A 22,915-nucleotide genomic window follows, 5' to 3' on the forward strand; every position below is an offset into this window, starting at 1 on the left:
AGTGCAGTTTTCAATTTTTTTCAAAAGAAACCAGAAGTCCATATTTCTCTGTGAACTATCCAAATTTTAAAAGTACTGAACTAATTCAAATTTAAAACCATTTAGGCCAACGTGGGCCAAACGAGACACACTGGTTTGCAACCTCTGATACATACTATATGGTGCTTTTGTTCCCACATGATCCTCAAACTAGTGGGCAGATACTATTAGCTTCATTTTATAGATGTGGAAACTTAAGTACAGAGTAGTTAAATAGCTTATCCAAAGTTTGAACACTAAAGCTGAAACTTGGAATAGAGACTTTTAAAGTGTGCTTTTCTCATTATAAATACATCCTTTCAGAAATAACCATTTTTTACACCTAAAGATGATACTTATTACAAAAGATAAATTACAGAAGGTAAAAACAGGGGAAAAAAGGCCACTACTCCCAACATGCAAAACATAACTGCTATTAATTGGTATATTTCCTTCCAGAAAAAAAATCTTCCCTATTTATACAAATGTTAAGCACCTACAATAGGTCAGGACCTGTACTAAGGGCTGGGGATGGTACAGTGAACCAGAATCCTGCCCTCCTAAAGCTAACAGTCTAGTTCTTGTTATTTGTTCCATTTTACTGAGAACCTAGGTGTGGATATCCATGGGAGCTTTTTCAAAAAGCCAGAGTAAATAAGCTAATAGTGCATTTCTGGTGGGCCCAAGGACTCCGCCTACCCAGTCCCACTTCAACACTCTCCGAAGAAACTAAATGGGAGGACTGGATTCCTAGTGAAGGAAGTAAGAGGAAGAAAGGGATACAGTCTTGAGAGTACTGCCAAAGTTAGTTCAACTGGCCGAGACCCTGGTCTCGGCCCTCTGTCCTCAAGGAAAGGGATCGGGAGGGGGCAAGTGGTACGTGGCGTCCAGGAAGATGACGAGGGTCCCGACGCTCGTGAAGATGATGAAGGTCCACAGGAAAAGGCGGTCCACTACCATGGCCACAAACTGCCAGTCTTCCTTCAGCTGGGGGTAGGCAAAGGAATCTGTTCCTGAGCTCCAGATCCCCAGGGAAGGCCGCCCCCAATGCCCTGTTCTCCGCCCTGGTACTCCTGGAACCAGGGCTCTGAAACAAAGGTAGGGGGCGGAACACAGGAGAGCAAAACCGCGAGCGATGAATAGAAGAGCCAATCGGAAAGCAGGAGGCTGGACCAAATGAGGCAATCTCCCAATCAGAAATAAAATCCAGTGCGAGGGGCGGGGCCTAGGTTTGCGGGTGGAGCCAAGGCCATCGAGGCCCTGTCTTGTTCAATCTTCATCGAACTTACCGCGTCGTGGTCTTCCTGTTCCTGCAGCTGTCGAGCGATGTAGTTGATGGAGGAAACGACCTCCCGTAGCTCGGGAGGCAGGCCCACGGCCCGGTTTGGACCATCGATAAATCGCCGCAGGTCCGGGGCAGCCAATTCAGATGGAAACCTGGAAGAGACGGAACTGTTTGTCCACGCCCCGGGCGCAAAGATAGAGCCAGCGACAGTGCTCCAGGCCCCGCCCCAACTCCCTCTTCCAGCACCTGCCAGTTTTCACAACCTGAGGCCCTTCAGGTTCTCCCGCCAGTAGAGAACTCTCCAGCCTTCCCAATTCCTCCCATTCCTGTACGCATTAGTTCCCACCTTTGCACAAAGTGGGCAGCAGAATGGATACTACAATTCCCATGATGCTCAACCACAGCATCTTCCGGAAGCTTGGGGGGCCTGCCTCCGCAAGTCTTCTGGGAACTGTAGTTCTCCCTCTCCCTTCTATGTGGGCGATGGGGAGTAGGTACTACCTGTTGGGTTTCGGGAAGAGAAAATCACTCGGTGGCTTCCGGATGAAATATTCATCTGTTCCCCGACCCCATCCACTTCTTGGAGAATCCCTGGGGGCTACAGGAGGTGGCTCCAGCATCTGATCTCTCTCAGGTTTGGGTCTCTTCAGACCCAGGTACAGAGGGAGTTTGTGGATGAAGATCTGCAGAGTAGAAAAAGGGTGCTGGAGGGGGCTCTCCTGCTTTCAGTCCAGAAAAGAAGCAGCCAACTACCCCCACTCCTTATGTCAATGTCTGCTCATGCATGCATAGGTTCCACAGGGCTACACAGACAAGTAAATGCAACTGCACAGCCTTTAGAGCTCTTAAGTGGATTGGGAGGCATCCTGACTGGAAAAAGTTCTGAGGGCTTCCACCTGGTAGTACCTAACCCCGAGAATGTTTCCCTGGGATCCTGGATGGACAAGATTGATGAAAAGAGTATGGGATCTATGAAATGATGATAGGAGAGTAAAATTAATTGTGCAACATTGCAACACGCAAGAAGCCCTGCCTGGCATGTCGACACTCTACCAGGAGTTGTAGTTCTCCCTTGGGGCTGTGAAGGGGAAGGCTGAAGTTGGTAGGAAGGAGAAATGATACCTGAACAAAAAGTCAAACACCAGGATTGAGAGTTAACACAGGTTGGAGGAGGTGATCTTCTTACCTGACGGACCCAAAAGGGCATTTGGTGGGTGTGGGGTGAGCGATGGTGCAGGTTGAGGACTACAACGCTAAGGATAACTGAGAAGGTGACGAGGATCATGGTAAACATGAGGTACTTGATAATGATGGGGACAGACAGAGAGGTCTCAGGCACTTTGTCTGCCAGAAGCAGCAGGAACACAGTAAGGGTCAGCAGGGCAAAGATGGAGAGCCCCATCTTCTCTCCTTGTGGGGAAGAAGAAAAGATGGAAGATTAGGCTCTACCAGAAGGCAGTCTCCATGGCATAATCAGTGACCATGTCTCCAACCCATTCAAGGACAGGCTTTTGGAAGGGCCAACTGCATGCAAATGATTCCTACATTTATACTTCCAGCCTCAACTCATTCGCCTAAACTCCAGACTTATATCCACCTGCCTACTTCACCTCTCCACTTGGATGTCCAATAGATAATCTCAAACTTAACATATCCAAACATAATTCCCTTACCATCAACTTCTCCTATGTCATAAATGACAACTCCATCTTTCATGAGACTCCGGCCAAAATCCTTTTGAGTCATTATCAACTCTCCTCTCTCTCTCATCCCATATCCAATCCATAGCAAGCCTTATTGGCTCTACCTTCAAAATATATCCTGAAACTCATGATTTATCACATCTACCACTACCACCCTGCTACAAACCACCATTCTGAGTTATTATAAAGGTCTCCCTTTTATCCCTTGCCCTGCTGCTGACTGTTCTCAAAAGAGCAGCCAGATTGACCCTGTTAAAATGTAGATATGATCAGATCACTCCTCTTCTCAAAACCTTCCAGTGACTTCCCATCTCCTTCTGCATAAAAGCTAAAGCCCTTACTATGGTCTACAAGGCCTTCACATTAGCTCTCTGATTTAATCTCCTGTTATCCTTCCTGATTACTTCATTCAGTTACATTGGCTATTTCTGGAATATGCAAGGCCCACTCCCACCTCAGGGCCTTTGCGTTCACTGTTAACTCCCTCTGGTACATTCTTCCCCCACATATCTGCCAGAGTCATTCTCTCACCTCTTTCAGGTTGTTGTTCAAATATTGATCAAATATCTTCTTTTTAGTGAGGCATTCACTGATCACCCTATTTTTAAATTGCGACCCCTATCCCCACTCTCATCCTCCCCAACCCTTTTCCCAACTTCTTTTTCCTCCTTAGGATTTGTCTTCTAATATACTCTCTAATAGATTTACTTTATTTTGTTTATTGACTCTCTCCCTCTCTAGAACCTAAACTCCATATGGCAGTGATTTTTGTCTTTTCTATTCGCTGATGTATTCTCAGTGGCTAGCACATTACAGATGCTCAATAAATATCGTGGTATTAATGAATGGACTGACCCCTGTAGCTTTTTCAGGAACTAAAGAGTAATTTGAGGGATCTAAAAATGAACCAGTATATAAGGATACACCAGGTGGCTAATTATTCTTGTGACATACAACAGGCACTGCAAACTTGCTGGAAGGTATTGAAGTAAAATAACTTTCATAATCCACTCTGTTAGTCCTATAAGATTGGGTTCCAAGATTTGCCCTGCTCAGGAGGAAGCAGAAGTTACATTTGGAAGTGTATTCTAGAGCTGCATCACTTTCCAGGCTTGGAATAATAACACCATCTCTCTGTGTAATGTCAGGCAAAAGACTTAAGCTCTCAGCCTCTTTATCCTCCTCTGTAAAATGGGAAGACAATTCAGTTTTTATCTCACAGAGTTGTAAAGATTAGAATTGACTAAATACATGTAATAACATCTTAATTGTATTAGCTTATAGCAAGTGCTCAAAAATAGTAAAAACAATCCCAACATTTACATAGAATTTATGGTTCTAGGCATAGTTCTGTTAACTCAGTTAATCTTCAAAATAATCTTATGCAGTAGGGATAATGATTGTTTCCATTTGCAGATCAGGAAATTGAGACACATAAAGATTAAGAAGTTTACTAAGATTACTGTTACTACATTATGCTGCCTCCTAGAGATATGTTGGCTATTACTTTCAAGGGAGATAGGATGTTAAAGGACTGGGAGATGTCTAAAAAGTGGGGGAGGGAGGATGCCAGGAATGGGAAAAGGGAAAGGGAGAGTTGTCTAAGCCCAGGAGTTTGTTGGTCAGAGGAGTGGAGGTTCGAAGGATAAGATCCTAGAATTCTGAAGCGAAGAGTTCAGAAATTACTGGATGGAGAGAAGTGGGCAGTAGAGGAGAGGCAGAGCCTAAGGTTGGAGGGAAAACCTGGACCCAGATGGCAAGGCTTTGGTTAAAGGGAGAATCAGGGTGAGATTACTGAAGCACAATCCAAAGCAGGTAGCTATAGGCTTGGGTTGGCAGGAAAAACTTGCCTGGATTAAGGGTGGAATGGAAGAAGCTGAGCAATTGGTAAAAGGGAGGTTTGCAGTCCCTTCTCCCTTACCTGCATCTGGCGGCAGGTAGAAGACGAAGATGGCCAGGAGAGTGATGAGGATGCACGGCGCAATGACGTTGACCAGGTAGAAGAGAGGCTTCCGCCGAATGATGAGGTAGAAGGTGACTTCTTGACGCTGTCCTTCCCCCCTGCCCCTAGGATCCACTGGAGGCTGAATTAGCCGAGAAGGCTTGTGGATAATCTCCCATTGGCCATTCTCTGGGAGGAGGGGAGGAAGTACAGCAGAATAAGACAGAGGTGGGATTTCCTTGCTGTGCCCAGTATGGCTTTCTCTGCCACATCCTAGACCTCAGGGGTTGATGTGATAAGGAGCTAACTGTGGACACTGGCTTGGGCAGCCCATCTCTAATAAACTTGAACAAGTCTGTTTCCATATCTGTAAAATGTAGATGGTCATACCTATCTTGCTGACCCCACAGGATTGTAATGGGTATCACAGACAGGTATATCTATCAGCCTGTTAGAAGCTGGAAATCATAAAGCCCACGGATATGGTAGCCATGCCTACTCACCAATGAAGGTCCCTTCATGAATGTGCACTTCCTGCTGCTCTTGCCCATCAGGATCCAAGCCAGTCTGCAGGCTGACCTCTGAGCTGTCATAGCTATAGGAACTGAACACCATGGTGCAGTTCTGCCAGTCAAAGGGGAAGTAGGTGACCTAGATGGAGTGGGGAGTCACTAGAGCTGCCAGAAAACTGGTTGGGGCTGAGGGTGTTGGGGAGGTCACAGGGCAAATAGGAGTCAAAGGATATGGGGCACCAGGGAGATAGGCACCACCAAGGGGGGTCACAGGGAGGTGGGGGCACAGAGGAATTGTAAGGTTATTAGGAGGGGCCATGGGCAATGGAGGGGGATCGCTGAGGAAGACTGGAAATGAAAGTGTAGAGAAGATGAAACTCAACGAAAAATCGGGAAGGCAAGAGAGATGTGAGGGTCATGGGGGACAATGGAGGAGGAATGGGAGTCGCGGGGTAGTCGGGATGTCTCAAGAGAGGCAGGGTTTCTAAGAGCTTTGGGCTTCCCAGGCGGAGCCTAGGGACCTGGATGCTGCAGCTGCTGCGATAGATGCCCGGAGGCTGCCAGCGCAAGGAGCCGTCGGAGGACACCACTACGTTAATGTCCAGAGCGAAGTCAAAATTTCCGTCATTGCTGCAGGAAAGGAATCTCGCCTGGATTCAGGCTCCGCCCTCCTAATGCCCCACCCCTCCAGAGGCCCGGTCCACCTCCTTCCCAATCTTTGGAAAGATCCTACTTGTTTAGCAGCACCACGTCTGGTAGCCACACGGATTCAGCCGTAATGCGGAGTGAATCGATACCCTCGTGTTCCGCAGGGTCCCAGCTCAGCCTGTAGTCCGTCCACGCCTAAGGAAGCAGAGGCTGAAGGGCCTGTCCGGGGGAACTTGGGATATCGGAAGGAAGCCCGGGAAAAGAATGCGAGGAGGCTAGCAGCACAGGCATAGGCTCTGGTTCTGGAGGCCGGAGTTCTGATTCCGGATCCACCTTCATTCGTTGGACCCCATCAGCTAAGTTTCCCTTCCCTCACACTGGGCCCCCAACTTTTAGTCTGTAAAAATGAGGAGTTTGCACTACATATCCTCTAAAACAGTTTTTCAAACTGCAATTCGCGACCTTTTAGTGGGTAAGGAATCAAAGTAGTTGCCCCAAACCAGTGTTAAAAAAAAAAAGAGTGGTTTCCTGAAGCTTTTGTTTCAGTTATAAATGTGTCATCTGAGATCATGATGCAAAACATATTCTTACTGGGCCAGACATTCAAGGAAACTGTAAAGGCAGAACGCCCTTTCCCACCCCGTGGGGGTCTCCGTACCAGGTCTAAGTACACCTTTGTGCTCATCTCCTCATCCTTCTCGTTCTAAAAGGTAAAAGGTTAAAGGGTGAGGTGAGTGGAGAGGAAAAAGTGGACTTGGCTGGTCAAGCTTCGTCGGAAACTCCCCTTTTTCTGAGTCCCACCCTCTTGGGTCCAAGCCCCGCCTTCTAAGACGTCGCGTCAGTTTAAGCCCCACCTCTATCTCCGAGGTCTGTACTCCAGCGGTCTATACGGCCAACCAATTAATCTACAGGTCCTGCCCCCATGCCGGCCCTCCCCCTGGTTCTGTCCCACAGCCCATAATTCACTCAACCCAGAATCTCTGGTTGCTGTGGTTTATTGAACCTGTTCTGCACCAAGGTCCGCCCCGTGCCCGTGACCCCGCCCCAAGACCTGCCCCCCAGCCATGAGCGACCCCCAGCTTCACTTCAAGATCCGCCCAAAGGCCTGTTCGTTAACCTACTCAGCTCTACGACTTTCAGGTCCAGCAGCCTTGCCCACAGCGTGTCCATTGGTTTGATTGTAACCCAATCCGGGCTAAAGACCGCGTCTTTCGCCCTGCCTGGTCTCGCCCCAGGCCCCGCCCCGAGCCGACAGTCCCTGGGGCCTTGCCTAAAGCCACGCCCCCCAGTTGGCCTGACTTCCAAACCCTTGTGCACCCTCACCAGGCTGATGAGTTGCGCTAGGCTGAGACCGATGCTGACCTGGACGCGGTCTCCCACGTCCCGTGCCGGCCGCACAGAGCTATCGTAGCCCGAGAAAAGTTTCTCGAGGAGCCGGCCCTCCGCCGGCGAGCCACGGACGCCTGCAAGAGGGAGTACTAAGTGAAGCCGTGGGGCCCGGCCACAACCCCTGGCCCAGTAACTGTCCCTTTGACGCCCAGACTTACCCCGGACAAGCGGCGCCCCTAGGGCCCCCAGCAGCAGCAGCGCCCCTAGGGTCATATCCCAGCCGTTTTGCTCAGTCACTTCGCTAACTGAGCCACCGGGACAACCAGCACAGGGGAAGTGACGAGGCGCCCAGGAATGTGCACCTGTTGTTGGGGGGCAGCCGCCAGCCCACCCGCTCCGCCCCTGGGACTTGGTCCCGCCCCAAGCAACTGCCAATGCCCGCCACCCACAGATGACAGACAATACTTGAGTTGTATAAATCGTCTTTAATTGAGAGCATGGAGTGGAGACTCCATCCCTTGAGAGCAAACCCAGGAGATGGGTGGAGCCTGAGCGGGGTCTGTGTGGGAGAGGGGAGCACCCACTCCTCTTGTAACAAACCTGAAGTAGAAAGAGCCTGAGGAAAAGTGGCCGGCCTCTGAGCCCTAGCCCCTTCCTTTAGGACCTCCTCAGTCTACCCTGCCCAAGTCAGATGCTATTCAGAGTCTCCCTCCTAGTTCCTGGTGGGTTCCTGGTCTTTTTCAGGCCTGCCCCTAGCTCTCCATGCTTTTCAGAGAAATCTAGTCAGGCGCTTTTTGGGTACTTAAAACCCAGCTAAGGTTATAAGCTGCAAGGTAAAGAAAGTTCTATTCAGTTAGAAGCTCTGGGGGTATATGAGATCTAGAGCCTAAGAGGCCCTCACCCTCCTTAGCCCAACCTATAGGGGAAAGGGGTGGAACTTATTGCTGAATTGGGTCTCCTCACTGGTGGTTAAATCTATGTCCCATTTGTCCTTTTCATTCTAGACCCATTACCCAAAGACCTCAGCTTTAAAGGGGACCTGGAAGGAATCCTACTGAGGTAGCTAAGTGTTTACGTCACTCCAATCTAGGCACAGGTCCAATCATGCCATGGGTTTAGCCCCTTCCTCATCCCAGCTTCCCACTTGAGCCAAGGATTCCTCCCAAAACTCCTCTGCCCTTCCTCATATTCTGTTTCCCTGTCAGGACCCCAGACGAGCTGCAGGAGCTAGAAATTGCATGTAAAAAAATAAGGTCTGCATTCTATAGGAAGACTAAGATTTTTAGAAAATCTAGGAAAAACAAGAAAGAGGTTCTTGATTCATCCCGAGCTTAGTCTTTATGAATCATAGTTGGGTCCTTTCCAGAGCTTGTTTTTAATAGATACACTAGAGAAGGTGGGAGGGTGCATATAGAAATTACTCTAGAGCAATAATATGGCTATATAGGTCCCAATTCCATCCAGGAAAAAGGGCTGAGAGTTGTGGTCTATGTCCTAGAGCTGAGATTCAGACGGAAGTATGGTGCCATATGTGTCTAGAACACCATGCTCTAGAACTGGGTTTCTTTGAAATAAGAAAGTTAAATCTGTGGTGATCTGAGACTAGTACCAGTTTAGACCAAGGCCAACAGCTGGACAGGGCTCAAATCTAGCCTCCCTCTACTTAGAAATCAAGGGTCCATCTGGGTCAAGGACAGAAGCTCGATGGATCCAGAACAGCCTGGCAGCATGCCTGCATTCCAGCACAGAGCCTTCCTGAAGAAATGGCCCTGGCTGGGGTGCCTGGTGTTCCAGAACCTGTTCAGAACAAGGCAGAAGGTGAAGTAGGGGACAAAGAAAACTAATCCTGAGCTCCAGTGGACCTATAAATCTAGGCTCAGTGGCAATGAAGAGGGCATAGGGTTCCAGGAACTGGCTGATCCCCTGGTGGTGTGTATTTATGCCCTGGTTCCATCAGTTTGGGAATACCCAGCGCCATCTCAGGAAAAGGCTTTGGGGTTATGTGAGTGTGGAAGGAAAGATGTGATCAGCCAGGACCATTTTCAGACATCCCCTTTTCTGACCCCATCCCAGGCCCAGGGATCTTGCAGCCCCAGAAGTCACAGACAGCCCCTGGGCTCCCTCAGGGTAGAGCACCTGGTAGGACTTGGCTGGCTCAGGGCATGAGTGTGGCTGCAGGGGTGAGAGCAGGGGCAGGAACAGGGCTGGGAGACAGGCTATGGCGGTGGCTAGCTCAGTGCAAGTGCAGGGAGCCTCCAGTCCAGGGGGCTTTCAGGGGGCGGGGGGACTGGAAGGGGAGGTCTCAGAGACACTGTGGAGAGAAGGCTCCCGGTACATGGCCACTGTGAAGGGGAGAGAGAGGAGCAGGAAGAAGAGTTAGGCACAGAGAGACTAGGCAGAATCACAGCTCTAAAAGGGCTCCCTTACCCTATACTCATCCTCTGGGAACCCCAACCCATATAAGGAGAGTTCCCCAAAGGCCAGAGCCTTTCTGGCTTGACCTGTCAATACAGGTGTCCTCTTAACACTTTATAGCCCCTGAACTACGTGTCACAAAATGTCCATGTCAAAATCAATACCCTCCCATGTGGCCCACCTTATCTGGAGTCCATACTCACCCTCCAGGAGCTTGGGCACAAAGTGGGCAGCTGCCTTGGTCTTCTTGACTCGATTTCCCTTCATGACTTGGCCCTCCTTGTCCAGGCCCAGGTACCAGGCCCGGCCAGAATGGCACTGGCGATAGAGGGCAGAGGCATATAGGACATAGTAATTCTCAAAGACACACTCCTTAAAGCGACACTCAGCTGTGAAATGTGGCTGAGGAGACAAAGACCCAGAAAGGCACATATAATCAGAGAAACCAAAAGACACATTTTGTACAGAAGAGAGCCCTGGGAAGAACAAGCCAGGATGTAATCTATACATTTCGGCTAGGAGGGCCAACTTCTGAGTCCATGCAGGAACTGAAAGAAAAGGGGATGAGGAAGAGTCTGGAAGGCTCCTGGGGGTTAGGAACTAGATTTTGGCAGGCCCTAGAATAAGAAGATAACTTCTCTCCACTCTATTTCCAACCTCTCATCATCCCCTATCCTGAATGGCTTGGGAAGCGAATAATAATGAAGTCTGGAGGAGGAAGGATGAGAAATGGGGCTCTAAAAGCCTGAAAGAGTTGGACATTCAAAGAGTCTGGGGCATTTGGGGGCCTGTGTGAGGAGGAGGGGTGGGAATGACCCCAGAGGAGGATCTCTGCAGTGGGCAGGCATGACAGGACATCAGCGAGAGCTGGAGGGAGAGGGAATCCTGAGCTGTAAAATATCTGTACTTGGGAAGATTGGAGCTGATGGGGAGGTCCCCAAACCCCAGGCCCCTCAGCCTCATGGTCTCACCGAGCTGTAGAGCAGCCCCTCAGCATTCATAGCCATGTAGTGGCCCAGCTTGGCACTCTGGATGGTGACCACACGAAGGCCCACGGGGATCAGATTGAAGTGGGCTGGGAGTGGAGAAAAGGGGGCATCAATACCGCAGGCCTCAAACCCTCAGCAGAGCCCCCCATTCCAGTTCCACTTCTTCCCTTGTGGCCCAAGAAGCCAGAATGAAAACAACAAAAACTGAAGTGGAAATAGGATTGTCATCTCCTATCCTCACTCTCCCGGTTCCCACCCAGCAGCTGGCTTCCCCTCTCACTGAAAGAGCTGGTGTCCTCTGGGGTGCCCTGGATGCTCCCATCGGGATTCGCCTGAAGGTAGAAACCCTGGCGGCAGAACAGTTTGGTGACGATGCCTTTGAGCAGAGGCTCTAGAGAGAGAGACATTCATCTTCGAAAATGACATCTCTGTTCCCAGAAATAATCCTACACTTGGAGGGATCAGAGGAAAGAAAGGAGAATGGAGGGAAGGAAGAGGGTCCCAGGGCCCCCTCCAAGCAAGCTCTCGCCCACCTCTCTTTGACTCCTGAGTAATCTGGGACGTGGGTCCTTCTGCTTTCTCTTAACTCCCAATTTTCAGATTAATTTATTGAAATCTATTTAAATGGCTTAATTCCTACTTTACAGCTCAACCAGAAAGAGAGCAGGGGAGAAAAGGGGATAGGAAGGGGTTAGATACATCAAAAGGCAAGAGGACAGAGGAAGATGGGAAGGGCTGCAGAAGTGGTAGTGTGTTTGCAAATGTGGGGGGGTAGCAAGGTGACCACAGGATAGGGGCGCCCCCTCAGGAATGGGAGTGGGACTGGGCCTGACGCTGACTCAGCACCTGCTGCTGCGGCTGCAGCTCGCTTGGCGCGGGCCTCCGCTTGGCTCAGCACCGGCCTGACAATGACCCATCTGTCCGTCTGTCTGTCGTCTGTCAGTCTGTTGGCTCAGCCTCTCCCCTTCAGCCAGGTAACCGGGTTAGGGTTGCGGGGTCGTTCGGTACCAAGTCAAGGAAATCGGGGGAGGGAGAGGGAGACTGAGAGGCAGGCTGAGTCACATGGGGACCCGGTCCCACTCAGTGGGTGGGCTGAGGACCGTACCACTATGGAGGGTCGGCGGCGGGGTGAGGCGGGCGCGAGGGGGCTACCCCTAGGGAGCTGGGAGCGGGAGGGGGCGGGGCCAGAGGGATCCCTGCCTGTCGTACCTGGACGGGGACCACACGCTAACCCTCACAACGCTCCTTCCGCGTCGCTTGCTCTCGGCCGACTTCCCTCTACCTCCTTGTAGGTGGTACGACCCCCCAAGTCGCCGCGCGGGTCTATAGGCTTTACGGTGTCAAAGAGTTCCTCGCCGCAAAGGGTCCCCTAAGCATGTGGGGCCCGACTGCGGAGTCGTGTAGTGGATATAGGGGGTGCCCATCTCCCTTGCTGAAGCGCAGGTCACAGAGGGGCGGGCCGGCGAGGTTGCTGCAAGGACACCCGGGGGAGACCTGGGGAGATTGGCGCCAAACCAGGCAAGCTCGGCCAGGAGGAACCGAGCCAAGGCGTGGAGGAGCTGGAGAACCGGGGCGGGGGCGGGGCTGCCGGAGCCGCAGAAACCCTCGGGGTGACCGAAGCGTTCGGAACCTCCAGGCCCCTCCGCTTGGGATTGAAAGAATCGCGAGAGCCGGCACGTAGGCAGAGGACGGTGGGGGTGGGGACTCCTGTGTTGGGCGGGGGTGGGGGAAGGTTGGGGGGATGAGCAGGAGCGGCGAGGCTTCGGGGCCCCAGACTTAGCCCCTCAAGCCTTCCCTTGCTCTCGAACGCAAGGAAACTGAGGCATACCCTTGCAGGGACTTTGTTGTCCTGGCCCACTCCCTTTAAGTTGCGGGGAGCCCCCCTCAGTTGGGCCCCATTCTTCCAAGTCCCTGGCCTCAGCCTCCCAGGCAGAGAGACGCCAGGCCTGGAGACCCCGCTCCAGCCACTCACCCGGGCCGCGGGTCGGCCGCGCGGGCCGCCCCCCGCACAGTCGCACCTTGGACAGCAGGATGAGGAGCTGCTTCTGGCAAAGGGACTTGGTGCCGCGGGGACACACGCGTCGCTGGGCCGAAACCGGCCGGCTGCCCCCGGGCTCGCGGACCTCCCTCTTCTGACGGATCAGGCTACTGGCCAGTGCCGCCATGGCGCACCGGGAGGAGACACCCCCAAACCGGCAGGCGCCCGGAGCGCGCTGGGCTCCCCAGAGAAGCCCGCTCACTAGGGCATGCTCTTGTCGCTGCGGTCCCGACAAGACTTGAGAATAAGCCCCAGACCCCCAACTCGGAGCCGCCAGCTCCCACCCTTGTGCCCCAAGCTAGCTCCACCAGATCCAGCAGCCAACCTACCTCTCAGTTGACTCCACCCTCGTTTTTTGCCCCTTACTGAAAGCTACTCTCAGATTCTCTGCTCTCCAGTATCCCTGTTCCCCACTTGACCTATCCCAAAGCCAAGACCCTCAAAATTTCCAAGATGTGGTTCTAATCCCCCCAGGCACCTTTCCACACTATTTGAGGGCCCAGCGCTCCTGACACATCTACTCCTGTAATCTAAAGGGTGCAGGTCTTTAGCTTTGAAGATATTAGCTCACCCCACCTCTGCTGAGGCATTGCCAATGTCAGAGAGGAACCCAACTGTGGTGTCCTTGCCACCCTGTAAGTGGAAAGGATCTCCACTTTTCTTAACTGAAATCCCCAGAAACTGTCTCAGAACATCCAGGCCGTCCCCCTTCAGTGAAAAGGATTCCCAGACCCTGTCTCTGGACCATACCTCTTTTTTCACCAAATCACCCCAATTTATAGTGGCACAGGGTTCAACTGCTGAGGCCCTTTCCTCACCTTGTTACCCTCCACTCCTTTTGAAGTCACCTCCAAATCCACCCTAACTAGTATATATACCAGTTGGTTGTCTGGAGGGCCCTCTGTCACCTTGAAATGAGGAGCATCCAGGTGTTGTTTTGTTTTGTTTTTTCCCTGGCTGCCCCTTAATTTACTTGGGGACAGCTGGTACTGTTTAGATCCCACACCCTCCTATCCAACCAGCCCCCAGGAGAGGAGTACACCCACGTTGTCACCAATCCCCAAAAGTGAACAGGCCCCCTACAAGTCAGAGCGTATCAGTTTCTGCGACAGGGCTTCCTCGTCCTCCCTGGGATTGCCCATAACACCCCCTCTTTCTTCCCCAACGCCCCTCAACCTGTCCTGTCTTGTTGATCCAGCGACGGATGGCGCTGGCTCCGGTTCCAGGCTCTTCCCTCCCTGTACCCCGCAAGCAGAGCTTTCCCCCCACGCCCGGCTAGGCGCCCCGGACCCCCAGCAAGGAATGAGGATGTCTCTTCAGAGCGCTCTGGTCCGCCAGTCAGAGCATTGGGCCTGGTGGCTGGACTAAGCGTAGCGGCGGCGGCAGCGGCTGTGGGGAGCCGAAGCGGCGGCGGCGACAGCAGCTCCCCGTTCTCTGAGAGCCGGGCAGGGGGCGGAGACGCCGGGAAGGAGGGGGTGAAACTGGGAGGGCGGAACACTAGGGTGCCTAAGAGGCAGGGAGTGGGGACTGTCATAGGGGCAGGCTCAGCGGAGGAAAGGCCGCACGTCTCAGGGTTCAGAGGAGGAGGGACAGCGAGGTGCCTCCACTGAACGGAACCCTGGCTGGAGGAGAGGTTGGGCTTAAGATCAATGGAATGGCTGATGCAGCAAGAATGGAGAAAGGGACCCTACTGCCCGGGAGGACAGAACTGAATGAGGAAAGTGAGGGAATATTGGAGAGGGGGGCGGTGGTGAGATCTAGCCTGGGGCGAAATCCGGCCTCCTATTAAGGAGCTCTGCTTTTGGGTGAGCCAAGCTGTCAGTGCCCGGTCTCATAACTTTCTCCTTTCCACGTTTTTGTCAGCAAATATATTCCCCCAACCCTATTGTCTCCTAAGAATAAACCTTAAAAACTTAAAAACTGAAGGGTCTTATAAAATGGTTTCTGGAGGCGCTGGGGCGGGAAGGGTAAGGGCCACAGCTTTGGAGAATGGAAAGGCCGTAATGGGACGACCTGTGAGGGTTGGGAGGGAGGAGGCCTTCTAGAACGGGACCTTAGGGCTAAGGCGCTCAGTCGGTCTCCAAGGGAGCACTCTCTTTATATCCCGCAAACGGAAGCACTTTCCAGGTAGGTAGGAGCAGCGTCTTTAATGGGCCCCGCCTCCCACGCCGGCTAAGCCGCCCCCCTTGCGCGCAGCCTTGGCCTCCTCTACAGCCGCGCGCAAGACCCCGGCAGGGTCCCCGCGAAGCCGCGCCAATGCCCCGAGCAACGCAGCGGCGCCGTCCCCCACACGGAGCTTTCTGTCCCCCAGAAAATAGTGGGGCAGCATCCCGGCCTCGAGCACACGACCCAGTTCATCCAGCAGCCCGAGGCAGCAGGCGCCCGCATTCTCGGGCCGCGCCAGATAGAGCGCCGGCAGACGCTCGCAAGCCCAGTAGAGCAACGTCCGCAGGAGGTAGGGCGCCGCGGTTCGTGTCCCGGCCACCAGCGGTCGCAGCAACGCCTGCGCTGCCGCGTGCGCTTGCAGCAGTGGAGCTGGTATGCGCGCCTTGAGCGCCAGCTCCTGGCGGGCGAAGCAGAGCTGCCAGCCAGAGGCGCCCGGTCGCTCTGTGCCTTCACCAGGCACCAGGTAGAAGGAGGGAGTCTCCGAGGCCAGCGGGCCGGCCCACGAATGGCTCCGAGCACCCTCGGGCCAACCGGCCACAGAAACCACAGGGACCAGGTCGAAGAGCAAGAGGCGGCGCGGGGGCCCTGGCGTAGCCAGCAGGACGGTGGTGAAGCCTGCGTGGCGAGCTGCGTGGACCAAGCGTGGGGCACTGGGGACTGGGAAAAGGGACTCAGCGACCGCGGCCAGCGAAGCAAAGAACCACGCAGCCACCTGAGCGGGGCACAATGTGGGCCATGCCTCCGAAACTTCCGAAGGCTGTGGGACTGGGCTAATGACCGTTGCTTTGGTGACGTCACCATTTTGGTTTTTCAAGGTTGCAGGAAAGCAAAGATCCGTTAGGTGTTGCTGAGACGACTCAGGCCCGTAAACGTTACTAGATTGTTCCTCCAAAGACACGTGCAGCCCAGGCTCAGTGCCGTAACCATGCAGCTGGCCCACGGACCTTTGTTGGTCCTTGAGACATCCTTCACTTTCTGTTGGGTGGATCGAATCACGTCTTCGTGAGACTGGAGGTCCTAGGCAATCCTGCCATGCCTCTCGGACCGAGGTTCCGCGTATTTGCTCTGGGAGGCAGAGCCACGCAGAACAGGATTCCACGTCCAGTTGCAGCTCCTGACCAGTGCCGTCTACCGAAACCACCGGCACCAGGAGTGTGAAGCCAGCGTCGTAGTGAGGTCCGCGAGCGTAGGGCCCTAAGGGAGCAGGCCCCAGATCCAGAGAGCCCTCGCGAATCCCGCCACGAAGCAGCAGAAGTTCCGCCTGGGGAGGAAAGCGGGGGTCCCGGCGGTGAACAAGACCTAAGGGAAGAGAGGGATCGTGTGGGCGTGACACAAAGCCGGGAAGGGGGTGGGGCGGAGTTCAGAGCTGCGAGCTCCCGAAGGCAGGGAGGGTTACTTACCAAGCAAGGAAAAGACAAAGTCCTTGGCCTGGAGGAGGTCTGGTCCCGGCTTGGACCCGTCAGTCCAGCTCTCCTGCACGCCCAGCTCCTCGATCAGCTGGGTTAGTTCCTGCAACTGCGCCCCGGAGCAGAAGTCGATGTCCGTGAGCGGCCGGGCTGGCGCTGGGGGCGGCGGGCCCCACCAGGGAGCACTTCCCCAGACCGCGGAAGCCATGCGGTTCTATCGTTTTGGGATAGGGAAAACACGGACGAGAGAAAGAATGGGCTGTTCTTTGCTTCCGAAAAGTCGCTCCTATTCTCTCTTCCAGAGGCCGAGATGAATACCGTAGACACTGTCCGTCAATGGGTCTGCGTATGAAGGGCTCTAAATTTAGTCTTGAAAACGAACAAATAAATACCTCTTCTGTCCTTGCCCTTTTCTCACATGTTGGTCCCCTCCCCCATGGACCTGTTCACCTGACTCAGCAGGTAAAAAGTAGCTGTCTGGTCACTTTTTTGGAATGCAATAGCTCGTGTCCTCCTCCATCCCTTGTATACCTCCCCTTACCTCTTTACCGGAAGAGGTTTATGATCAGCGGCTTCCCGGTTACGAGGAGCTGCAGAGTTGGGAAAAGGATGCAAAGAACGAGTCAACAGGTAACTTCTTCCGGCTGCCCACAAGGCCACGCCCCTAAGTTACGACTACGCCCCCTTCTGGATAGCTGTCCGGGTGGTTCCGGGCCGGCCCCGCCCCGAGTCAGAGTTGAGTCACTTTTTTTGCTCGGTTGAGATCTCGCTCTATCCTGGGAGTTGTAGTCTACCGAACTATCAGGGGATGGGTGGGGGGGACCACGCCCCCAATCCTTTTCTGTTCTGCTGAAGTAGTGCCTGATGGAAGTTGTAGTTTCTATGGAGATGAACTGTTCTGTGTCTTTCCAAGCCCAGGTCAACCCCACACAAACATTTATTAGCCCTAATGCGGAGGGGGTAACAGAATGATCTGAATAGCAAACAATAATGGGGACACACCCTAGGGCCTGAGGAAAAATAGGGGTCTCTACATCCCAGTGTGAGTAGAGAAGCCCTGGTTACTTAGATCTAGCAGGGTTCTTCCATGCAGTTATAACTTGGTTTTGGAGATGAGACTGCAGTTTAGAAAGGTTACACATGACTTGTCCAAGGTCAGAGCTGAGCCAGAGAGGGGACTCCAAGCTGGATGGGGCGTTTTCTCCTTGGAATCAGTGGTAGTAGTGTTAGGTAAGAACACATAGGTGGTGGCCCAGGAATGAACATTTGACTCCGACCCAGGGAAGATATATATATATTTTAGTGACGCCCACCTCAGACACATGAGTGGTGGCAGGGAAAACACTTTGGATCCTCAAAGCTTGTGTGTGTACACAGAAGGATTATCAGGACCAAAAATGAAGTCCAGAGGAAACTCCCAGCTGGGCTGGGGCAAGGCAATGGACAATTGTCAGGGAAAGGAAAGTGCTTTCAGTTACCAATGCTATTAGGAACACAGTTCAAGTCCAGGATGAGACCAGGAGCCAGAATAATAGGACAGAAAAATAGGAAATCAGATCAGTCCAATCCATAGCTGAACCAGGACTTCTTACATCTCTTTTTCCCCTGGGAATGTCTTCCAAGTGAGACAGTCCATGGGCAAGAGAATTAAGCAGAGACACGTAGAAAAATTAGAGGCCTGTAAAGGAGGGAATGCTCAGAATCCAGAGCTCAATTTGGGGAGCCCAGATTCCAGTGAATAGATCTCTGGAGAGCTCTTCTCCCTCAGCAACCAAGAACCACAACACACAACAGGTTTCCATATATCTGGATGTGACCAAAGAAGCCAGATCAGGAAAACTGAAGACTGAGCCCTTTGTCAATCTCAGGTAATCAAGCACTGGACATCCCTATGTCTTACCTCCTCCCCAAAGGGTGGCCAGCCTCTGAGCCACCCTAAAAAGAACTAAGTTTTCTAGACTCTGTGGGAGCTTTGAAGATGCTGAAGATAAGGGACAAGGGAAAGGAAAGTTCCTCTAAACTCTAAACCATTGCTGTCCAGAAAGATTTTCTGTAATATTATAAATCTGTGCTGTCCAATACAGTAGCTTCACATGGCTATTGAACACTTGAAATGTAGAAATGAGACTTTAATTTATATTAATTTACATTCTAAAAGCCATAGTTGACTGGTGGCTATTGTACTGAACAGTGCAGCTCTAGGGCCTTGGGGATAGTGGGTTCAGCTATGCAGCTATAGAGGAGAAACAGAGGCAGGGTTAGTGTTTGTCAGGCCCCGTGGGTAGCCAGTGTCAGGAATGGGGCTGGGGTGGAGTCCTCAGACAACTACAGATCACTTCTCTCTCTTCTTTATTCCTGGTGCACCTTTGCTCCCTCTTTTCCCAAGGTCCTCATCACACACTGATATCCCCACTCCTTGGTCTCTGGTTAGTTGCTGCATGCCTCTTGGCAAAGGCGCCTGGGAGACAGAGCTTCACACTTGTCCTTGCCCACTCCAAACTGTCTCTTGTGGGCATCAAAGACCACATGCCCTAGGCGGGAGCCTGACACAAGACAGTAAGGCTTCCAGTCAATTTTGGGAGGCATAGACATCTGGCAATAGTTCTGGCAGGCTGGAGAAACTGAATCCCCAGGATGGTACACCCAGTCTTGGCTGCCTGCTCGCCAGGAGGATGGCTGCAGCTCAATCAGTACAGGTACTTCTGAGGAGGTTTGCAGGACATTGCAGATCACTGGGGACTTGGAGGAGCAGTTCTGACTGAGTGAGACAGAAGTGGATGGTACATGCTGTTCCGCATCCTTCTTCTGAGGAGAGTCCTCAGGTACAAATGACTTCATCAAGGATTGTGTTGACTTTTGGGTCTGACGTGGGTCCAAGATTTGGACAGAGTCAGTACCTATAGCAAGGCTGGGGTTCTTGTGGAGGTCGGGATTTGGGATAAAGCATGATGCCTGTGGAGGCATGATTCCTTGGTAAGACCTCGACTCTTGGTGAGGCAAGAGTCTTGAGTAAGGGCTGGGCCATTATGGGGGGCAGGATCTTGATTAATTCCTGGGTACTTGTGGAAGTTTGGGTCTTGGATTTTGTCTGAGCTCCTGAAAATTCCAACATCTTGGGTAAGGCCATAACTCCTTTCGACTTCAGTGGCTTGAGTAAGGCCTGGATTCTTATGGAGGTCAGAATCTTGAGTGAGGCCTAGGCTCCTGTAGACTCCAGAATCTTGAGTAAGGTCTAGATTCTTGTAGTCTCCTGAGTCTTGGGTGAGGCTGGAACCCTTATGGAGGCCAGAGGTTTGGACAAGGCCTGGGCTCTTGTTGACTCCAGAGTCATGAACAGGGTATGGGCTCTTCTGTGGGTCGGAATCTTGGGTAAGGCCTAGACACCTAGAGACTCCCGGATCTTGGACTTTACCTGCACTCTTGTAACCTCCAACATCTTGAAAAGGGCCCAGGCTGTTATGGAGGCCAGTTGTTTGGGCAAGTTCTTGACTTTTGTTGGGTATAGTCTCTTGGTTTTGTTCTACATTCCTATAGACTCCAGAATCTTCCATAAAGCCTGAGCATCTCTGAATGTCAGAAATGTGGGGCAGTGGTTTGTTCTTCTGGAGGCCAGAGGGTTGGGTGAGACATGAGCTCCTAAAGATACCTGCATCTTGAGTAGGACCTAGGCTCTTTTGGGGGCCAGAATCTTGGGTAATGACTGGATTCTTATGAAAATCAGAGTCTTGGGAAGGCCTTGGGTTTTTTAAGAAATAAAGGTCTTGAGCAAGGCTGGGATTCTTGTAGAGGCCTGGATTTTGGGTAAAGCCTGGGTTCCTGAGAACTTTAGAGTCTTTTGAAGGGCCTGGGGTCCTTTGGAGGCCAGAGTCTTGGGTGAGGCCTAGATTCTCATGAAGTTCAGGGGATTGGGGTTGGATTGGGGGTTGGGAAATGGTGGAGAACTGGGAAAGGGTGGGCAACTGGGAAGAAGGGACAGACTGAAAAGACATGGAGGTTGGAGGGAAAGTGGGGGACTTGTGGTGGTTGGTGGGTTGCTGAAGGACAAAGGATCTGGGAGAAACAAGAGGCAGCGAAAGAGTGCATGGTGGAGGAACAGTACACAGTGAGCTCCGGGTACTGGTTGGAGAATGAAAGCAAGGTTGAGAAGGTATAGCATCTTTGGAGTAGACCAAGAACTTGGGGTAGGCTGGAGTCTGGGAGTCTGTGTTTCTTCTCTCAGGACTGCAAGGATGGAAGCTACAGAAAGTCTTGGGCTGTAAAAACTTGTCTTTGGCATCACTGCAGATCTTCCATTCCATATTCTCCAACTCCAGGTAACCCAGTATGGATCCTGTGGAGGGCCTGGCACTATCCCCACTATGTTGCTTCAATATTTGCTCAGCTGTACCAGAGTTTACCAGGCCCTGCCCCTCTTGGGGCCTGGGGAGGGTGCCATCCTTTCTGGAATACGCAGAGTTCGGTGGGGGATGCACATGGAACAACTTCTGCTTTCTCCCATGGGCATCATAGACCACGTGGTCAGTGGAGAGCCCTTGGCTGAAGGCAGTCAGGGTAGAGGGAATAGAAGTTAGGATGGAGGGATGGGTGATGGCAGAGACAGGAACAGGGACTGGAGTGGTATTTAGGGCTGTGACCAGTGCTCGTTCAGGGGTTGGGGCAGAAATTGAGACTGGGGCTGAGGCAGACATTGGGGGAGGGCTGGGGCAGAGGTGGGAGCAGTGGCCAGTTTGTGGGCACAGGTATAAGTGACACAAGCATGTGCTACAGTGCCGGCTGGAGCATGGGCTGTTATGTGTTCGGGGGGGTGGCCCAGGGGGTTTGCAGAGGCATGTGAGGGGGCCTGGGTGAGCATGCGGGCTGGGGTGTGCTCAGGGCCATGGACCTGGGTGGGGGGGTGCACAGGAGTGAGGGCTGGGGAGTAGGTCTTGGCCTGGGTAGAGATGTGCTCAGGAGTGGGGGCTTGGAAGTGGATCTGGCCCTGTGGGTGGGTGCGCTCAAGGTGGTGGATAGGGGAGCAGGTCTGGGCCTGAGGTGGGGTATGCTCAGGGGAATGGACTGGGGAGCGGGTCTGCACCTGGTGGGGGCTGTGCTCAGGGGGATGCTCTGGGGAGGGGGTCTGCACCTGGTGGGGGCTGTGCTCAGGGGGACGGACTGGAGAGGGGGGCTGGGCCTGGGCTGGGGCCTGGGCTGGATCATAGTCTGGGGTCTTAGTCTTGCTCTCTTGGGGCAAGCAGAGTGGAACCTTGTCCAGCTTGCTCATCCTGGGGAGCTCAGAAGATGTCTTTTGCCTGGAGAGAAAGGTGGCTTGGGCCTTGAAGGGTGTGGCCTGAGGAGCACCCCCAGCTCCCACCATCCCCTCCTTCCGTAGTCCCCATGGAGCCTCCACAGGAGCCCTGGTGTGTCTACACTGAGGCAGCATACAGCAGCACCTTGAAGCCTTCTCGTCATTCATGTCTGGTATCCTGGAGTCAAGGTGGTTACGCTGCTCGAGCAGGAAGCTTGGGCGACGATGGAAGCAGGAAGAGACTCTTGGGCACAAGTTCTTGGGATCCGCAGAGCGGCACATACACATGGAATGGCTGCCTAAACGGCTGGGCTGCTTGCCTGCAGGGAAAGGTGGGATGGGACAAGACCTGGGCTCCTGAGGGAGTAAGAATGGGGACAGGGATCACAGAAGGGAGACAGGCCCACATCCCCTTGAGCCCACGCTGAGGCCCACTCACCTTTGGGGAAAAAATGATGGAAAAGAATCCTCAGGGAGCTCTTCAGATGCCTCCAGAGCTGAGGGAAGTAGGGGAGGGGAGAGTCCGGAAACAGGGTGAACCCTGAAGCCCAATACTTGTCTGGCCGCATCCCAACAGCCCTCCCTTCTCAGCCCCTTGGAGACCCCAGGACTCCCACAACCCTGCTACCCAGACCCCACTCTGACCAGAGTCACCACATTGATCCCCACATTCAGCAAGATGAAACTTCCCAGAATCAGAAGAATTGAGTCTCCTAGCTCCTGGCACTTTCTGGGGTTGGTGCCAGAGCACACTTGGGCTCCATGGTGGATTCGCCCATCCATGACTGGGGTCCCAGGACTGCCTGGGACCCTCCTGGGACCCCTGGCCCCCACATACTCACTAGAAGCCAGACTCCTCTGGTGGGGTCGGGGAAGAAGGACTAGGTCATAATGCAGCAGGTGTTTGGGGTCACAATGAGGGAGGGGAGGAAAGGAGGGCCCAGGGTAGCATTCCCTGATGGCAGGGTTTGTGTGGCCCGAGCCTGGACACCTCCTCTCTTGCCGTTGTTCATTCCCTCACTGTCCGCTGCCTCACTCATTCACTCACTCACTCCATCCCCTCGACCCCTCCTGAGACTGGGAAGACCTTGGCCTCAGAGCCCTGGGGAAAGCATGGCTGCAATCCAGAGTCTTGGCCTTCTTACTGTCCTTCTCTGGGCCACAGAGCTGGATCTGCCCA

General features: G+C 53.0%; 4 protein-coding genes across 9 annotated transcripts; all 4 read right to left on the reverse strand.

The window, feature by feature from the left end:
* Nucleotides 1-436: 436 nt before the first annotated feature.
* Nucleotides 437-7,787, reverse strand: CHRNB1 (cholinergic receptor nicotinic beta 1 subunit). Of its 4 annotated transcripts, none has more exons than XM_057500942.1 (11): nucleotides 7,656-7,787; nucleotides 7,471-7,571; nucleotides 6,767-6,811; nucleotides 6,194-6,303; nucleotides 5,982-6,090; nucleotides 5,452-5,599; nucleotides 4,928-5,137; nucleotides 2,490-2,713; nucleotides 1,805-1,986; nucleotides 1,308-1,455; nucleotides 437-1,005 (listed from the first exon to the last, which is right to left on the reverse strand). In XM_057500942.1, exons 1-11 carry the CDS (start codon nucleotides 7,708-7,710, stop codon nucleotides 865-867), a joined length of 1,473 nt encoding a protein of 490 aa, XP_057356925.1. In that variant the 5' UTR covers nucleotides 7,711-7,787; the 3' UTR covers nucleotides 437-864. The 4 variants fall into 4 exon arrangements, with proteins under 4 accessions (XP_057356925.1, XP_057356924.1, XP_036752140.2 ...); XM_057500941.1 differs by having other exon boundaries at nucleotides 5,452-5,572; nucleotides 7,432-7,571; XM_036896245.2 differs by having other exon boundaries at nucleotides 7,432-7,571.
* Nucleotides 7,788-9,012: 1,225 nt separating this feature from the next.
* On the reverse strand, nucleotides 9,013-14,879 carry FGF11 (fibroblast growth factor 11). 2 transcript variants are annotated; one of them, XM_036896152.2, is made up of 5 exons: nucleotides 12,814-14,879; nucleotides 11,122-11,232; nucleotides 10,824-10,927; nucleotides 10,056-10,170; nucleotides 9,013-9,779 (listed from the first exon to the last, which is right to left on the reverse strand). In XM_036896152.2, exons 1-5 carry the CDS (start codon nucleotides 13,004-13,006, stop codon nucleotides 9,709-9,711), a joined length of 594 nt encoding a protein of 197 aa, XP_036752047.2. In that variant the 5' UTR covers nucleotides 13,007-14,879; the 3' UTR covers nucleotides 9,013-9,708. The 2 variants fall into 2 exon arrangements, with proteins under 2 accessions (XP_036752047.2, XP_036752046.2); XM_036896151.2 differs by having other exon boundaries at nucleotides 10,056-10,254.
* A 132-nt stretch (nucleotides 14,880-15,011) lies between these two features.
* Nucleotides 15,012-17,119, reverse strand: TMEM102 (transmembrane protein 102). 2 transcript variants are annotated; one of them, XM_036896148.2, is made up of 3 exons: nucleotides 16,993-17,119; nucleotides 16,446-16,793; nucleotides 15,012-16,344 (listed from the first exon to the last, which is right to left on the reverse strand). In XM_036896148.2, the coding sequence occupies exons 2-3, from the start codon at nucleotides 16,657-16,659 to the stop codon at nucleotides 15,026-15,028; spliced, it is 1,533 nt and encodes a 510-aa protein (XP_036752043.2). In that variant the 5' UTR covers nucleotides 16,660-16,793; nucleotides 16,993-17,119; the 3' UTR covers nucleotides 15,012-15,025. The 2 variants fall into 2 exon arrangements, with proteins under 2 accessions (XP_036752043.2, XP_036752045.2); XM_036896150.2 differs by having other exon boundaries at nucleotides 16,446-16,665; nucleotides 16,993-17,110.
* Nucleotides 17,120-18,878: 1,759 nt separating this feature from the next.
* SPEM3 (SPEM family member 3) lies at nucleotides 18,879-22,518 on the reverse strand. Its single transcript, XM_036895771.2, has 5 exons — nucleotides 22,381-22,518; nucleotides 22,177-22,232; nucleotides 21,222-22,003; nucleotides 19,562-21,126; nucleotides 18,879-19,256 (listed from the first exon to the last, which is right to left on the reverse strand). The coding sequence occupies exons 1-5, from the start codon at nucleotides 22,516-22,518 to the stop codon at nucleotides 18,879-18,881; spliced, it is 2,919 nt and encodes a 972-aa protein (XP_036751666.2).
* Nucleotides 22,519-22,915: the final 397 nt, after the last annotated feature.

Source organism: Manis pentadactyla, chromosome 4, assembly GCF_030020395.1.
Source record: "Manis pentadactyla isolate mManPen7 chromosome 4, mManPen7.hap1, whole genome shotgun sequence".
NCBI lineage: Eukaryota > Metazoa > Chordata > Mammalia > Pholidota > Manidae > Manis > Manis pentadactyla.

What these genes read in the sequence shown, in the direction of transcription:
- CHRNB1 (XM_036896245.2), bottom strand. Translation starts at nt 7,710, where the DNA reads ATGACCCTAGGGGCGCTGCTGCTGCTGGGGGCCCTAGGGGCGCCGCTT. An exon ending in TAGCGCAACTCATCAGCCTG is followed by an intron (nt 6,812 to 7,431) that starts GTGAGGGTGCAC and finishes TTTACCTTTTAG; the next exon opens with AACGAGAAGGATGAGGAGAT. An exon ending in CTACCTGCCGCCAGATGCAG is followed by an intron (nt 2,714 to 4,927) that starts GTAAGGGAGAAG and finishes CTTCCCCACAAG; the next exon opens with GAGAGAAGATGGGGCTCTCC.
- FGF11 (XM_036896151.2), bottom strand. Translation starts at nt 13,006, where the DNA reads ATGGCGGCACTGGCCAGTAGCCTGATCCGTCAGAAGAGGGAGGTCCGC. An exon ending in AGAGGACACCAGCTCTTTCA is followed by an intron (nt 10,928 to 11,121) that starts GTGAGAGGGGAA and finishes CTCCACTCCCAG; the next exon opens with CCCACTTCAATCTGATCCCC. An exon ending in AGGGGCTGCTCTACAGCTCG is followed by an intron (nt 10,255 to 10,823) that starts GTGAGACCATGA and finishes TTGTCTCCTCAG; the next exon opens with CCACATTTCACAGCTGAGTG.
- TMEM102 (XM_036896148.2), bottom strand. Translation starts at nt 16,659, where the DNA reads ATGGCTTCCGCGGTCTGGGGAAGTGCTCCCTGGTGGGGCCCGCCGCCC. An exon ending in CTTTGTCTTTTCCTTGCTTG is followed by an intron (nt 16,345 to 16,445) that starts GTAAGTAACCCT and finishes CTCTTCCCTTAG; the next exon opens with GTCTTGTTCACCGCCGGGAC.
- SPEM3 (XM_036895771.2), bottom strand. Translation starts at nt 22,518, where the DNA reads ATGGATGGGCGAATCCACCATGGAGCCCAAGTGTGCTCTGGCACCAAC. An exon ending in TTCCATCATTTTTTCCCCAA is followed by an intron (nt 22,004 to 22,176) that starts AGGTGAGTGGGC and finishes GTGCCGCTCTGC; the next exon opens with GGATCCCAAGAACTTGTGCC. An exon ending in GTTATGGCCTTACCCAAGAT is followed by an intron (nt 19,257 to 19,561) that starts GTTGGAATTTTC and finishes GACTCTCCTCAG; the next exon opens with AAGAAGGATGCGGAACAGCA.